The following is a 17,598-nucleotide window of genomic DNA, read 5'->3' on the forward strand; positions in this document are numbered from 1 at the left end:
TGTTTAGAAGTTTGTGCCACATGGAAAGAGCTACCCTACGAGTGAACATACTAATTTAGCGCCGGACGGCTTTTTTGCACTGTTCACATGGAGTCCATATTTAGAGCCCTTGACAGCACTTCCAAAATATTTTGACAAGACATTTTCAGTACAATGTTGGTGCGAGGCTACGAGAGCGACAGAGAGAGAGAAAGGATTTGGGTCAGAATATCAAAATATCAAAAAACCCATAATCAAGGGCCCAGTCTAAATTATCCAGCAGTGTTTTTCTCACATTTTTGAGGCCTGGGCCCCAAGACGACAGAGGCAAATGCCTTGACAGGCACGATTTGGCGCAACAGGCTGAAAAGGTGGATACTGCAGACGTGTCTCTGCGTCCCGTGTCTCGGGCAGCTCCTTCCTGACCGCATTTGACATTTCAAAGGCCGCCTTTATCTTGCCCCGAGGTGCCAGATCTTTGCTCAAAGACATACGGCGGAAAGACAAATTAGCCTGTCAGACAAGATATCAGCACTGAGACTACAACTGGATGGAAGTTTCAGGCCAGAGTTGCGCTATCGTGTCTCCTGCACTACGTTTCTGCCTTTTTCGTATCGCCTCAAGTCATCACAGATATATTGTGCCTCGAACACCTGGCAATTGAATTGTCTGATTGTTGGATGCAGTGGTGCTCTGTGAAATCGTACAGAGTTGTGGTGTGACAATTCGGCATGTCATCACTGAGCAAGTGGAATGTGGCCTTCAATCAGGCTCTATCAATAAGAGTCCCATGAACAGGGCTTCTGAATGCTTTTGCCTTTGCGGGCTGTTTTCAAGTGAAACAACATAATTGACTGCAGTTTTTTTTGATGGAGCCACTCAGCAACGACCCACGGACCCCTGGAGATCACAGGACCTCAGTTTGAGAGCGACTGCACTAGAGAGAGATCACAAGCGAAACATTTCACCGCCTTTGTTTATGGGAAAAGCTCTTTACAACATTCCTGAGTAAACGAGTACATTTTATTGCCAAGATTCGGCATTATCTGCAGACAAAATGCGAAAATACCGGAAAATTAATGCTAAATCTGAATCCCACTGCTAACGAAAACAACATTACACGACAGTACACGTTAACTTCGGGGACCAAGCAGAAGCCAGAAAAAGGTATGGAAAGGACTTCAATGATGTTGTTTCTGCGCTCCTCGAGAGAGTTTTTTTCAGAGTCTGTGTGTAGCGGTGAGAATGTTCTCAGGGCACACTGACATGCCCTGACCGCATTCGGGCACATTTATTAAAGAGAAGCGAGAATAAATCTTTAAACCTATGCCCATTATGGTGGATCTGGTCACACAGAAAGCCCATGTTTTTATATTCTCAGTGTTTGTATTTGTGCATTGCATAAGTGGTGGCCGAAATGTTTGAGCATCTCTCTGGGGTGAAGAAAGATATGTTCAACAGAAACAGATTTGTACAGATTTCCTTGATTTCTGTTATTTCTGTTTAATCAATTTTCTTTCAAGAAACAAGTCCGTGATAAATGAGACAAGAAAACACAACCGCAAACTCATCAGCTAGCAAATCAAAAGTGCTTGGCATAAATTGTGTCATCGTCCATTATTAGGCTAAATAAATAGGCTTGAGCATTGGTCAATCATTTCCCAATTGGAAATCATGAATTACAGATTTCACAATTCACTCAAACCCACCCGAACAACCAATGAATTGGCTTTAGAGTAGTCATGGAAGTGTGTTCTTATTTATTCAATTGTAGCGTCATTTTTGTTCTGTCATAAACAATTATTATCTCTTGCTGACAGTTATGTTAGCAAGAAGCTAACTCGTGCTTATGGGCACGTTTTCACTTCTCGGTATGTGTGGTTTTATGGAAATAGTTTTGGAGAGTGTACAAAATCAAAGTTTTAAAAGGTGGTGGTGTGCATGCATCGGCCTCAGATAGGTGCACTTTTTACAATTTTTTTTTCTCTCCCAGCCAGGATGTCCCCTTCCTGCTTTGCTCATTTTATCCCAGCTCGCATTTACTCTTATCCACGAACGATTTTCGATAGCTATCCAAAAGTTACAAGACACTTTTATTTGTATGGTAATGGCCATTTTGAGCCGCTTAGCACAGGTGCTTGTGATCATGTGGTGCCACTGTACATTACACTAAAGAGACTGACTAGATGGTCACTATTTTACTTTCTAGATTTTCTAAAACACTGTGAATAACGTCACCTTTGTCACAAGAACACAAAAATTAAAGTCACTCCATTAAACTTTACCACGAGCCTTGAAACCTTAGTATCTTGATACTCCCTCCTTGCTTGTATCCAAACCATTAAACCTTCATAGCATATGGAGAGCAAGTTAAGGCAAAGCCAAGCACTCAATAATTAAATAACAGATCTAATATTTAGACAGGGCGGCCCGGTAGTCCAGTGGTTAGCACGTCGGCTTCACAGTGCGGAGGTACCGGGTTCGATTCCAGCTCCGGCCTCCCTGTGTGGAGTTTGCATGTTCTCCCCGGGCCTGCGTGGGTTTTCTCCGGGTGCTCCGGTTTCCTCCCACATTCCAAAAACATGTGTGGCAGGCTGATTGAACACTCTAAATTGTCCCTAGGTGTGTGTGTGAGTGCGAATGGTTGTTCGTTTCTGTGTGCCCTGCGATTGGCTGGCAACCGGTGCAGGGTGTCCCCCGCCTACTGCCCGAACACAGCTGGGATAGGCTCCAGCACCCCCCGCCACCCTAGTGAGGATCAAGCGGCTCGGAAGATGAATGAATGGATGAATGAATAATATTTAGATGTAATTTGATTGATCTTGCTCATAACTTGGCAAATTCATCACTGAGCTTGTGAGAAAGCAAGCATTTACTCCGTTTGTGGTGTTTGACACTGGGGACATCTCTCAGCCCAAACCCAACTGCAGCCATTCACCGGGGGTTGCCGTGGACAGAGTCACATTAAAAGAAGCTTTGTCGCAAGGCAACAGGTTCTCAGAGGCGCAAAAATGTCAATGTTGCCTCGTCTGCGGCCAATGTTCTCCTCTTATGTCATTTTATTTACCGCCGGCCCTTAAGAGCACAATCGAGCCGCAGTCAATAAAGCGTAATTATCAGTTTAGCCTTAAGCTTCAACCTACAGATGGGCCATCTCATAAAATTTACACATGCCTGCATCTCTCTTCAGAGTCAGCCTCTTGTCTGTTCCATGAATCCGGTTGTTTGAACATCTCGGCCTTCCTGTGTGCATCTCAGCTTAACTTTTTTTCACCAGAAGCATCAGTCGCTCGCATATTGAAGGGACAGATTATCTTTTGTGCCAACAGAGACACTTAACTTTTTTTCACCAGAAGCATCAGTCGCTCGCATATTGAAGGGACAGATTATCTTTTGTGCCAACAGAGACACCCAAACCTCCGCTTTAGTGTAGCTTAGGCTGGCCAACTCAGGGCGACTCACAGCCTTTCCCAGGAGGTGGGAGCCTCTGTTTCTTCCAGATCAACACCACACCATCACCACCACTTCCAGCAACCCGTCAGCATGCTCAGTCATAGCAGCTGCAGCATCAAAAACAGATTGCTTAATCACCATTAACATATGTATTTGTACCAACTCCTGTTCACAAAGTATGGTCATGGCACCTCCTTGGTGATTAATGTGATTTGTCCATTGGAAATGTACACTAATAAGGTGCTTAGACTTTGGCATATGTTTACACGAGACAATGCTTTTTGAGCTGAGGGGCTTACACGGTGGGATGGGGGTTATGTGTGTGCGTGGGGTGGGTGGGCTGTCTGTAGCTCTTAAGCATGGAAGAGGAAACAACAGATGGTCACATGGCCTTATTTTGTCCCATTGCGCCGAAAGCTTGTTATTTTAGACACAGCGTGCTTGGAGTTGCTCAGATATGGTTCAGCAATTAACGGACCGCAAGAATTTAGACAAACAAGCAGAATTGGTTCTGGATTATTTTGAACTATCAATCAGGGATCGGACTTTGGATGCCCTTGCCTCTGAAGATAAATAATATATGTATGTGTAAATCCATCCATGTTCTCATCAACAAAAGTTTGGGAAATTGATTGCAAATGTATCTGAATGAGATGCAAGGAAATTATATATTTGAACGACGTTGCCCAAGTTCCACCAAGACAAAGTTTTCTCGCTCTTTGAGATCATAAACCTCATCCTTTGTCGCATCTCATCCCCTGAGGACCCAATAAACCTGTCTGTGTCGGCCAGCTCGGTTATGATACTCGGACTGGACTTTTGTTTTTCCTTCAATCTTAAACATCAGTGTGAGACAAGCCTTACGAATGAAAGGTGAACACGTGTTCAATAACTAAGAAGATGATGTCATTGTTTTTTTTTCCAACATCTTTGCACATGTTGAACCGAGTGACCAAACGTTTTTTCAGAGATTTTTTAATGCTGTTGCCTTTCTAACGCCTTAACCTATTCAGAACTCTATCACTTGGTGTAAAACTGCTCATACAAATGTGTCGATGCAGATTCTCAGTCAGCCAGCCCAGGGAGTTTAATCAAAGGCAAAAAGACTTAGTTTTGTTGGATGAAGACATTTCATATGTGATCCAAGCCATCAGACATGAAGACATTTTTTTTGTTTTGTTTTTTTCCTGATAAGAGGTCATCATGTCTTCGAAAACTAGTACCTGTATGTCTTATTGCCTTTGATGACCAAGATCATCTCAACCTTGGGACCTCTTGTCAGAGACATTCACAGCCCATTTTTGTAGAAATCAAAAACAAAGATAGATAAGAAAACCTTTACTTGTCTCTCAATGGAGAAATTCCCAATTTACAGAAGCAAAATTATGAAAGGGAGAAGTAGAAGAACAAAAAGTATAGAAATACATATAAATTATAAAATGCAAAGACAATATAAGCACATTTAAAATGGGTGAGTGGGGTGAGTCCAGGTTTTCAGGTCTGATTGCATAATTTTTTATTGTTTTGTAATCATTTAAAAAATGTATTGTTCAAAAATGTCTAGCCTAGTAGTCCTGTAAAATCATAATAACAGTATAATGTAAATGGAAATCAGTGAGTTTTATGTCAGTACCCTCATAAACCAAGTACCCCTTACAATGTAAGGGGTGGGCAATTATTTTCCCGAGGGGGCCAAATGAGAAGCAGAAAATATTGGGGAGGGCCGGGCCAAAAGTTAGAAAAAGAAAATAAAGAAGATGGCGGCCCGGTAGTCCAGTGGTTAGCACATCGACTTCACAGTGCAGAGGTACCAGGTTCAATTCCAGCTCCAGCCTCCCTGTGTGGAGTTTGCATGTTCTCCCCGTGCCTTCGTGGGTTTTCTCCGGGTGCTCCGGTTTACTCCCACGTTCCAAAAACATGCATGGCAGGCTGATTGAACACGCTAAATTGTCCCTAGGTGTGAGTGCGCATGGTTGTTCGTCTCTGTGTGCCCTGCGATTGGCTGGCAACCGGTTCAGGGTGTCCCCCTCCTACTGCCCGAAGTCGGTTGGTCTAGGCTCCAGCACCCCCCGCGAACCTAGTGAGGATTAAGCGGTTCGGAAAATGAATGAATGAATTAATAAAGAAGATAGCACAATGTAACATTCTCCTCCACCATCACACTCAGCACCGGTTCCCCTCAAGGATGTGTACTGAGCCCCCTGTTGTTCATGAGCAAGCATGAGCGGGCCCGCACCGGGCCCGCGGGCCGTATTTTGCCCACCCCTGTTAAGGCTTACATTGTTTTCCTACTTGTCAATAAGAAATCTGTGACCCACCCTTGGGTCCTGACGCACAGGTTGACAGCCACCTACCCAGATCATTGTTTCCATGAGTTGTTTTACCTAACTAAATTTTGAATGATGTCAGGTATCAAAACAAATCACCTGCGCTTCCTTGTGAGCACATTTTTCTCACAAAATTTTTCAAATTTTACTCTGTCTTTATATGTTCTATTTACTGAGTTACTGTAGACACCTACGCATGGAAATGTGTTGCTCTTTCATCCTTAACATCAGAACCGATTTAATGTTTTGGATATTACCCAAGTAAAAGTGCAGTTGTCTTCCATTCAAACTTGGGTTGTTTGATGGACAAAAGAATGTCAAGTCATAGCGCTTGATGACTTCCATACTTAGCCCCTGAAATAAGATTATCCTTATGGATTAACACAGGTGAGGTATTGTGTTGATTGCCTTATCACTTGACCGATGGGCAAGCTCCAAATTCGTGGAAGGATGACGGAAATGCAAACATTTGAATTTGTCATGCATCTCTTATATTACCGTTACAGTATATAATCCTTTGATGTGTTATCTGGCTTTGTTTTGTCCAGGGATTCAAGTCAGGCGTCATTTGATAGGCTACTGATTGTGTCACTAGTTAGTGAGGGTCCAAGGAATGATGGGGAGGAGGGAAGGAATGGTTGGATCAAAATAAGAAAGGCAGATTTTTGCAACATGAGCAAACGTGTTTCCAAATATGAATCCAAACTCCTGTTTGTTGTTAGCTCACAACCGCAATTTTTCATTTTCAAACAACGAGCGAGAGTGTCATTTCAAAACAACACGAGTCCGAACTGTTTCAACCCGAACTATGTTCTTTCCCTCAACCTCTGTCTCCGCCTGTCTCCGCCTGTCTTGTGCCTAAACCGAAGCGCTGACATACCTAAAAGATGTCGATCATTGCATCCTATCAAAGAGATACTTACTTGGTGACAAAAATGGACAAAATGACCACGTTTGTGCTCCGAATCCAGTTAACGTGCTTGGGAATGTGAAATCACTTGGCGACAGGCTTGAATCAGCACACCGAGGCCACATTAAAATGGCGATTGAGCACAACTACCGCACAAAGAAAAAGAACAAAGGGCTCGGGGGGTGGTGGGAATTGCAGACGGAAAAATTGTTTTGCAACCACAGAGACAGCTGGCATTCCTCCTGTGAAATTTCCAACAGCTCTCTTTCTGAGACAAAAAAAAAAACAACAACATGATGTCATTTGCTTGATGTCGTACTCGGGCCGCCGAGCTGGCACCTCCCTAGACTGCAATCTTAACGATCAATGACCCTGACAGTCTCCGGCAGATTCCAAGCAAAGACTGGATGTGACGCTGGCTCATTCCACTCCTGTTCAGTCATTCCATTGTGGAATATGAGGAGGTGATTGCGGTTTCCGAATGCATCCCAGGATTGTTTCACTTACTATTACAGGGATGGCGCAAACCAAGTATTGCTCGCGGGCCACGTCCAGCCATTCTCCGTTCTTTATTACGGCCCAAACAATACTGTGTTGACTTTGAAACTGTCCTGTATAGTTTTTGTCTTACATGAGCCTTTTCTCACTAAATTAACTTCATAAAATGTACAGTCAAACCTCGGTTTTCAAATGTCTCTGTTATCGACCAAATCGGATTGCGACGAGAAAATTCTATATTTTTACATCTCGGATTACGACCAAAAAACGTTTTTTGACCAAACTGAGCAAACCCGAATACGCCACTCGAATCCTATAGGCTTCCTTACACGAGGAAGTGACGCTTCCTTGTGTAATGTTCATTGTGAGCAGACGTGTTTGTTGTGATTTACGCAAATCTGACTTTTTTTTTTTAATTTCTGCATAGTGTATTAGCCTAATCATGGGCGAATAAAATAGTTTCGGATTTCAAACAATTCGATTTTCGAACAGCCTTCTGGAACGGGTTATGGTCGAAACCCGAGGTATGACTGTATTTATTCATTTATATTTAGCATTAGCTGCCGGTTTTCAAAGCAGATATCCCCCGATTGCCAGCTGTTTTAGAGCATTTTGGTTGATCTTTCAGGTCCCACAAAATTGGGCGATCTGGACCAGTTACAAACACTAAAACTACCAAAGAGCAGAAAGATAGCTTTTATTCCATTCTTTAGTAATTAGCAGTATAAGATGGGTTGGTTTTTCGCCAGTTTCGGACCATCAAGTGGAAAACAAAGCTTTTTGTGAGTAACATCTCAAGCAGAACTGTGGCTTTCACACCAGTTTTTGGATTTTGTGACATCCCAAACTATGAAACAAGATAAACACGACTGAGACAGTGCTTTTGCTGGCAAAATAATAATATATGCCATCAACAATGCCCTTCTTTGTAATCGATGTGACAAGCTGAAGTTCATCCATTTATCTTCATCTTCAATTCAAAAGCTGTGCTGATCACTATATTCGTCAGTGGCAAATATAAATCTCTATGGCAGTAAATGAGTTAATTCTTTGATATCAACACATTTTTATTTAAATAGTCTAAAAATCTATTCATCGTGTTTTTATTTAAATAAACAGCTGGTTAATTAATTATAATGAAGCAAAGTCAAAATACTTCAATCCTTTTCAGCAATTTTCTTGAGCATTTCTCCTTATTAGGGTGGTAGGTGAGCCGGAGCCACCCAAAGCTGAGTTTGGGTGAGAGGTGGGGTCTCCCTCCGGGACATGTCAGCAGCCATTCACAAGCCACATATTGAGATCACAACCAGTCACACTTAGGTGTAACCCTCATGAGCGGAAGCACGTTAGAAAACGAGTGGGCGGATCATTTATTCACATTTTTATTTTTATGATTTAGAATTCATATAATTGTAATGAATTCTTTCATTGAACACAAATGTTAAATGTACATGCAAAACCTCACCAACATTTGTTTGTATTTAAATAAATCATCCAATTGTTGAATGAGATCAATGAATAAATATGTTTCAGTGAACTGCTTTAATTCAGAAAAAAGGCTGAATTCATGCAATAGATTTTGCAAAACCCTTGACCATGCTATTGACTGGTGGGCCAGATTAAAAAGCGTGTTACGTTAAGCTCAAAATTGTCCTTAGTAGTGAATGTGAGTCGGAATGATTGTCTTTGTGTGCCCTGTGATTAGCCAACGACCAGCTCGAGGTGTTCCCTGTCTCTCGCCCAAGTCAGCTGGGCTCCAGCTCGCTTGCAAACCTCTGAGGAAAAGCAATATAGAAAATGGATAATTGAGCATATGTTACTTTTTTATCATCTACAAATGATCAGTTGCATCTGTTTTGAACACACAAATGTGACCCTCAAGCACAAAAGTTTGCCCACACATGTATTACAACACGCTTGATGGTGGAGGGGGGAGTTATTGAAAAGTCGGAAACGGGTCTTACACTGCGGCTGCGGTGTTGATGTTGATTTCCCAACCATATTTAGAGCGTCTCACCTTCAGCTTAACAATCACAATGTCCATTAACACGCATTCGCATACGTGCCAAGATATCCAGTTCCTATCCTAATTCTGTCGGCCCACGCTATGTAACAGGATAGATGTGAATTATTCGTACGTTGGCCAGCAGGCCCGGCGGAGACAGCTGCCAGGGGGTTATGTGATATCAGAGGGCTCCGAGGGGCTAAGACCGCACGTCTCGAGGCTTTGGACGAGCAGCAAGAAGCGCTATGGCCGAGAGAGATGTGAGAAACGCTTCCCGTCTGATCCCCGCGCCTGTCGACAACGTCGGGGTCGGCACGGGGTCAGGGCCGCTCAGGGGGAGTCTTTAAGTGCACTTTTAGGCGGGGGCGAGTGTGCGCTGCGCTTACGTAGGATTAGCCTCAGCGACGTCCCCATGCTTGCGGTGGATGAGGCATTTGCGGGTCAAAGGTGGCACAAGTGCTTGGCGGAGAAGGCTGACTGTGTTCTCCCCAGGCGGTAAACAGGTTGTGACATCACATCCTCCGCCCGGGGGAGTCAAAAGAATCGAGTGTGGACACAATCACGCACAGCTTGTGTGTGTTTCCGACCTAAATAGTGAAACAATACTATCAAAGGTATTTTGAGACCAGCGTATTTGATATCCATTTATCCAAACGTTTTCGACACTGGCTGTACTGTACTGCCTTACTGTACTTAAGTAAAGTGAGACCATTATCCTCGCAGGTGCTCCCATTTTTTCAATGCGTGCTCTTAAAAATATCAAAAATGTCACCACGGAGTGTGTGCATGTTTTCATGCTCCGACCGGGACATACAGCAAAGCGCTCACACTCTCCATCCGCCTGTCAGGTTGCACACAGAAGGTGGGAGCGCGTGTCAGGTTAAATCTTTCCTGTATCAATTAAATAGATACAGAGCAAAGTCTGGATGTTTCCTTTGCCACGTTGATGGCAATCTATCGTAACGACAATTTTTTTTTCTATAAAGGACAGCTTTCAATCCAGATTTCTCACAGTCACTGAGGCTCACGTGACACACTTCACGTTTTGGCAACGGAGACTGCGCGCATGTCTATTGACAGTGGAATTATAAATATTGTCAGGTACGATCATTGAAAAATACAATATGTACATGGCCCGTTGGGTTTCGAACTATTAACTATTATATTATTATATTAACTATTATTATTATTATTATATTAAATGATTGGCTGTATGGATAGCTTAATCATTGACGCTTTCGGCGAGACGCGAGGTGCATTCAAATGCAGTCGGATATTTCACATTCCAACTGGATAAAGCACTTCAAGGTACATTTTGTCGAATTTAGTGCCATCCAATGTTGAATGCAACAAACTCAGCTCGAAGCACATGCATTTTAAAGCACGAGCACTTCAGTGCCTCAGAGAGACCGTACTTTGCAAGCTTACCACCAATTACTTCAGCGTAGGTGCAAACAAAATGTCACCTCAGAAGAATTTGAGTATTCACTAAAGTGCTGAAGTACGTGCATCTCATTTTTACACTCGCTGTAATCATGATTGTGAGGTACTCCATTCCCTAAACCTGTCTCCTTCGAGTATCCATAGCTGAAAGATGGAAGCGACATGTGGCATCCTCCTGTGTGGGGGGCCGAGGCCCATGTATTATAATATAATTTTAAAAATAATAATCTGTTGTTGGAATGCAACATATTTGCATTTTAGTGAAATTCATGGTGGGGTTTTGAAAGACTGAACCTCGAATAATCAAAACACTTAATACACTGTCCCATTCATAGCTTAAACCTTCGAAAGATGTGGACTTAATCAATCAAAAGCTTACATATCAAGAATGATGAGGGTGAGATTCCTTTGCTATTTTACTTAATTCCAGTCTGGATTCTATATTTTCACTTATGTCATAAATCAAACCACTCGGCTTCCATCCTTCTGTCTCGTGGTTGGGATGTTAAAGGTAAAATATTTAATGAGATTTTATGTTCCCCAATGGCTTTCATAATAAACAACAAATATGTTGGTGCCCTGAAGATTTTGTTCATACTGGAGATTTATATGTACACGCCTAGTATTTACTGCATGTATTATTTTAAATAAAAATATAATGAAAGTGAATGCAAACAAGTAAATTGCGTTTATAATAATAATAATAATGCATTTTATTTAAAAGCGCCTTTCATGCCACCCAAGGACACTGTACAAACAATAAGAAAATACAATGTAAAAATTTGTAAACGAGATGTTATATAAAAACAGGACATAAAATCATAAAAACATAGGAAATGGAAGAGTTATGTGTTGTAGGCAATTCTGAACAGGTGTGTGTTTATGTGGTATAATTCCTGTGCATACTTTGTGAGTTGGAAATATGCATTTAAGGGGCGTGGCCACGTGAGTGACATCAAGAGCTGGGTTTGGCCCGTCTGTCTGTGCGCGTCTAGGCGGGAGTTGTGGCCTACAGGAGCTCCCTGCGAGTGGTCTCATTTTATATTTGACTTTGTCCCTTTGAATAAATAAACTCACCCACATCACAACCAGAATCATCTTCATTGGCCAAGTATGTACAATGCCTAAATTGCTCCATTTTGTTTTTTCACTTCACTCAAGCGGCAGGATCTGAAACTCACTCAGTACCAAACTCGTAACGTTTGACTTTTTGTACCAAGCAATCTGTTCTGTGTACTTTTCCCACCGTGATCTCATCTTTTCCAAAAATCGTCATTCCTCTGCTCCCTGAGCCTTTTGGTAGAGGTTGCTGTTGTCTAGCTAGCGGCTGAGCCCTTGTGAGAGCTAAGCAGCTCATCTTTGATCAACAACAGCCTGACTGCTAGACACACTTTGGCTGCCAGTAGTAGCGCTAAAGTGACACTGGGATCAATTAAAGAGGATCAGCTCTAATCGGTTGCCAGGACGACCACACAAAAAACTTGAAAGACACAAGACGGGCGGATTGACTGTTTGGCCTAATGTGCGGGAATATAACAATGTCAAGACCGTGCCAAATATTTTTTGCGCCACATTTGTCAGCAGACTTCCATGTTTAAATCTGCAATCATTTTGGAATTACACGTCTTTCCTTATTCTTCTAAATATATAAGGGTGGCAACAAGCCATCACCTAAAAGTCAACATTGTCCATATTTAGTAGGAAACGGAGATCCTGAATTGGAACTGCGAGGAACGTGACTCATTTTTTTTGGCAACGAGCCAATAAAAGATGTCTTCTATGGCCTTTTTGGCGAAGCAGATCAAAACGTTTACTGTTACCTCGTATATTCCCCTCTGGGACTCGGCTCTCTAATTACCACTCACGTTCTGAGCAGAAAAGCCAGGTAGATTTTAGGATGAATATCTGTTTATTAAATCAAGCCCAGCAATGCAGTGAGGGTTTAAGCAAAGCAAAACCCAGTATGGCCCAATCATGTTGCATTTGATGAGTTTAATTTGCTTTTAGACTCCCGCATCCACAACTTAATCACCTTCATTTTGTCTTTGTTTGGTTCTATTTAGATCGCTTGGTTGGTTTTTACGATCCATCTTTCTGGTATTCCTTTGCCAGTAGTCGGGTAATTGTGTTCAAGCGAACATATTGAAATTTTAATCTACCCTTTTGCCGCAAATAGTGCCTGGGGGCCGTGACTCAATCGCAAACTGCTACCAGTACGATTTGTCATGTGAAAGTGAAATCAAAATGAGTCTTATGCAGAAATGTCGAGAAACAAGGCAGACTGGGTGGAGCGGCCACGTCAGTGTACTAAGCATCGTCTACGAAGGTCATTTTTTTAATGCAAAACATTTATATTATAATTCATGTGAGAATCTGCTCTGGTAACGTTGCTGCTTTGGTTAAGTACTTCACGTGGGATGGCCATGTCTAATTTAATGTCGTGCTTAAACGATATGGCACGACCTACGAATTGCAATCATATCCGTTATTTTCTTGAGAAAGCCCTTTGATTGAGGAAATATAGTCTGTGCAAAATAGTTCAGGTCTGTTTTACCAGCTCTATTCAAGAAAATCAATTAAGCGGGAGCGACGTTGGGTCAAAATCAATCAGTTTTTTGTTGATCTCAGGGAAAACCAGCATGAGAATTCATAAGGACGAATAGGCACATCATGTTCACAAATAGAGGGAATGGATGAATGAATGCAATGGCCTTGCGAGGATAAGCCGATGAGAAAATGGAAGAATGGATTTTTTATTTTATCAGCGATCTGTGAATCTCCTTGCTAAATAAACCCCAGTAAGATTCACATTCCGTGAGTGTTAAGGACTGAAAAACATGACACATTCATAGCCTCAATACAGTGCTTGATAAATCTATGAGACCACCGCCAAAAATTTGTTGCGTTCCTGAACAGATAATGGAGATTTCGTGGTTGAATGTTGTTTGATAATTTTGTGGGGGGAGACAAAGCTCATTGGGCTTGCTCAAATGTGGGTTTAAAGAGGCGATTTGAATTCATCCATCCATTTTTGGATCCGCTTTATCCAGACAAGGGTCGCGGGGCGTGCTGAAGCCTATCCCAGCAGTAGGCGGGGGACACCCTGAACTGGTTGCCAGCCAATCACAGGGCACACAGAGATGAACAACCATCTACGCTCACACCCACACCTAGGGACAATTTAGAGTGCTCCATTAACCATGTTTTTGGAAGTACCCGGAAAAAACCCACGCAGGCCCGGGGAGAACATGCAAACTCCGCACAGGGAGCTGGAATTGAACCTGGTAGCTCTGCACTGTGAGGTCCACTCGCTAACCACTCGAACACTCGGCCGTGTGAGTTAAATTTAGTGTTGTAAAAGGTGAAATGAAAGGAAGGAGTCTAAAAAAAAGGAAAGAGCACAAAAGAACTTCATGAAGCTCAGTAGTTTCTTCTTATTTTTAGATATGTCATGTTTGGAATTGGATTTTGCATCAAATTGCTCATTTCATTTTCAAAAAGGTCAAAGGGCCAGATGGTTCTGAAATTGAAAGCATCTGCATTTAAGCACGTCATGATTCTTAGTGGTCTCTCCTTGATTTGATGACACGTCGTCAGATGATTAAAGGTGAATTCAGTCTGAGATTGTCCGTTTCTGTTCAAAATGGTGAAACAACACTAAAATTGAAAGTCTGTGTTTTATTTTTTGAAGAGTTTGTCTAAGTCAGAGGGTTGAATGTTGAAAGAGTTACCTTTAAAGCTAATAATGATACTGGATGATCTCGTCTTGTTTCTTTGATATGTGATACAACACATTCCTAAATTATTTCAAATGAGTACTATAAAATAGAATGCAACGTGGCACCATTCCAAGTGTTGTGTCAGCAGAATGCAGTCCTCCACTTTTCATTTTAGTTATGGATTAGTGTGTTGGATCCCTTATCCAGATCCTCCCACCCCCCCCCCCTTTTTTTTATTGTTTTATTTTTTTTTTTTTTAGTATGCATCTTTGCTTTTACATGATACCTTACCACAGGTCTTGTTATTGCATCCAACTGTTGTTCTTTTCAAAGCTTTTGAAATAGACCTACTGAGTGTTCCATTTCAGGAAGGGTTATAAAGTTCAAGCAATGCAGACGTCTGATCCCCCCCCCCCACCCCCCAAAAAAAAGAGTTGTTACTGCATTTTGCATTGATTTTCAGCTGCTTCTCATTTAAATCCATGCTCCCAGAACCCAGACAGGCACGGCTTTTGTCACCCTCAATTTTTTTTCTTTCTCATCTAAAATAGTCTTTCACCCGACTCAAATTCCATAGATGACTTACTCCATGCCACGCACCTTCTCATAAGAGACTCCGTTAAAAGCCAGCTGAACGTTCTGATTTCAAGTTTAGGATGCAAATCCAAAACTCATAGCTTTCTCTTCCTGTATCCTCAGGTTCTCCTTCATTGAGCGGAACAGGGACGGTGACGGTTTTGGTGGATGACGTCAATGACAACGTGCCGCTTTTCTCCTCGTCCTCCTTCCACACCACCATCACAGAGGACGCCCCCACTGGGACCGACGTGCTACTGGTGAACAGTTCCGACGCAGACATAGGCCTCAATGGTGTCATCAGGTACTTGTTCGAAACCATGGATTGCCAACTACATTAATGTGCTGTGAGAGATCATCAGGTTTATCCAGTACCCTGGACTTGTCGCCAGCCAATGGAAAGGCCAAGGAGAACATGCAAAGCCGAGCTGAGATTCTAATCCCAAACTGTGAGGCGGAAACGCAAACCATTTCAGCGACATGGTGCCTTTCCAGCTTTCCTAGTGGCTGCCCCTCCAAACCAATGTTTCATCCATCTAAAACTCCACCACGGAGTTTCGGTCACTCCAAATTCCTTGTTAAAGTTTTTGCCCACGCCAACCCCTCAGCCCATCAAACCGGACGTTGACTCAAGTCCTCCTTTCTCTTGGCAAACCTTATTGGGTACACGCTGGGGGGTACCGCAGTGTGCTCCTGTTTCCCAAAACATTTGTAATGAGGATGTTAATTGTCTATGACAGTATGAGGTATACCCATCGGGGGGTTGCAGGGCCTTTAATGGAGACCACAGCAGGCTACCGTCAGTTATTAGTTGGGATTCTCCCAGTCCATTAAGATGGCGTTAGGGCTTTTTAAAAGGTCCTCTGAGCGGCGATATTGCCTTCATACTTTGCTGGAGAGTTTTTGCGCAGCAGGGCGGGGGTTGCTTTCTCAAGAAACATTTCCAGGGTACGAGACGTCATGTACATTTATGTGCCGCTTTATATACTGCTCAAAAAAATAAAGGGAACACTTAAACAACACAATGTAACTCCAAAGTGTTCCCTTTATTGTTTTGAACAGTTTATTTGTGGCTGGGTCCAGTCTGGGTTAGAGACTGAACAATTTGCAGCCTCACCAACTTGCTGATGAGTTGGTTCATAAAAAGAAGATGCATCTGCAGGTGCTTCTTCAGTGTGCTCTTCAGTGACATTTCATGTTTTAGAGGTTTGTGTGTTTACATGGTAACATGTGAAAGGCCATGAGTGCATACTGAATAGATATGGGATTTTGCTGCAGTTAAATGCAGGGAGTGGAAAAGCAAAATCGAGTGATGCTGCACTATAACAATTACAATGTAATCATTAATGTTAATGTAGTTTGAAATGGTGCCCTCTCTTGTCCAGACTTGACTCATAAGTAATCTACACACTGTTGCGCACACACCTTATAGTGTGACACAGAATTTGCACATTTAATATACTGGATGACAGGCACAGGTCTCATGAATATAACGGAGCAAAAAAAAAAGTTTGTCCTTTTACATTGAACATTTGAAATCTATTCAAACAATGATATTTTTTGTCGTTGTGTGTGTGTTTGTTTGTTTGTTTGTTTTAAAAGGTTACTTAACTATGTTTTCATTTAATTACAAGAATGTATTCTTACGATGTGTTTTTTATTTAGTAGCTTTTAAAACTCATTCAGTACCAGCCAATTCTGGACCAAGTCTGAAAAGACATTTAAAAACGTCTTTGGGACTGAATGAGTTAATGATTTTTATTTCCATCAGTGACTATATATTTACAATTCATTTAGGTATGTCTACTCAATTCAAATTTAATAAAATCATTCATCATTCATTTTGCTGTTCTAATTTATGTACGGGTTTTAATGAATAATTTTTTCATGAGTTCATGGATGTATGTATTTATCGAGTCAAACTAACCAAAGACCAATTTCGATGCGACAAAGGTTGCATGGGCCATTGAAACCAAGTTAGAAAAAAAGCACACCATCGATACATTTCTATAAGCAAAAACACCTTGTGGAACTCAGTTTGGTCTGAATTGAAAAGTCTTCATTTTGAATGGCATGCGACTGAAACACAGCACAAAATGACACAAATGCCAGTATGTGTTGCATCCTTAAATGTCTCCCTTTTTCCGCACTCTCCAAACAGCTACAGTTTGACTGGAGGGCATGGACAGTTCTCTATCAACCCGGCAACCGGACAGATTATCACCAGTTCCCTGCTGGACCGAGAGGAGCGAGCCAATTACCAGCTGCTCGTGGTGGCGACAGATGGAGGGCAGCCGCCGGGCCTGTCCAGCTCGGCCACCGTGTCTGTGACTGTGGCGGACATCAACGACAACCCGCCACGTTTCCACCACCACCCTTACGTCACCCACATCCCTGCATCCACAGCGGCAGGTAAGCATTTGACTTGGGTCAAGCTTTCCAAGGATCCACTCATTATCCTAACACCAATTAAAACATACAACTATCATGCAGTCGTTACCCAAGAACGGCCTAGGATTCAGAAATGTGCACATTTCTGCAGCAATAAAAAAAAAACATTTTGTCATGAATGTGCATTTAATTGGCTATAAGCTAAGGTACGGCAAGTAATAAGTATCGGTGTGTAGCTTTGTACTTTTTAAAATGATCAAATAATAATTTCTACCAGCCTGCTCCCTTAACAAGATC

At 42.2% G+C, this 17,598-nt stretch overlaps 2 protein-coding genes across 3 annotated transcripts in view; both read left to right on the forward strand.

Annotated features, from left to right (window-relative positions):
• Positions 1–17,598, forward strand: part of LOC127597481 (uncharacterized) — a 258,570-nt gene that overhangs the window by 127,114 nt on the left and 113,858 nt on the right. The window lies entirely within an intron of this gene.
• LOC127596307 (protocadherin Fat 4) overlaps positions 1–17,598 on the forward strand; it is a 125,175-nt gene that overhangs the window by 82,442 nt on the left and 25,135 nt on the right. For both annotated transcript variants that reach the window (XM_052058621.1, XM_052058630.1), the window contains exons 7-8: positions 15,034–15,214; positions 17,072–17,322. In XM_052058621.1, the coding sequence (XP_051914581.1) occupies positions 15,034–15,214; positions 17,072–17,322 (432 nt within the window). The remainder of the gene's footprint in view (positions 1–15,033; positions 15,215–17,071; positions 17,323–17,598) is intronic.

Source organism: Hippocampus zosterae, chromosome 1 (assembly GCF_025434085.1).
Source record: "Hippocampus zosterae strain Florida chromosome 1, ASM2543408v3, whole genome shotgun sequence".
NCBI lineage: Eukaryota > Metazoa > Chordata > Actinopteri > Syngnathiformes > Syngnathidae > Hippocampus > Hippocampus zosterae.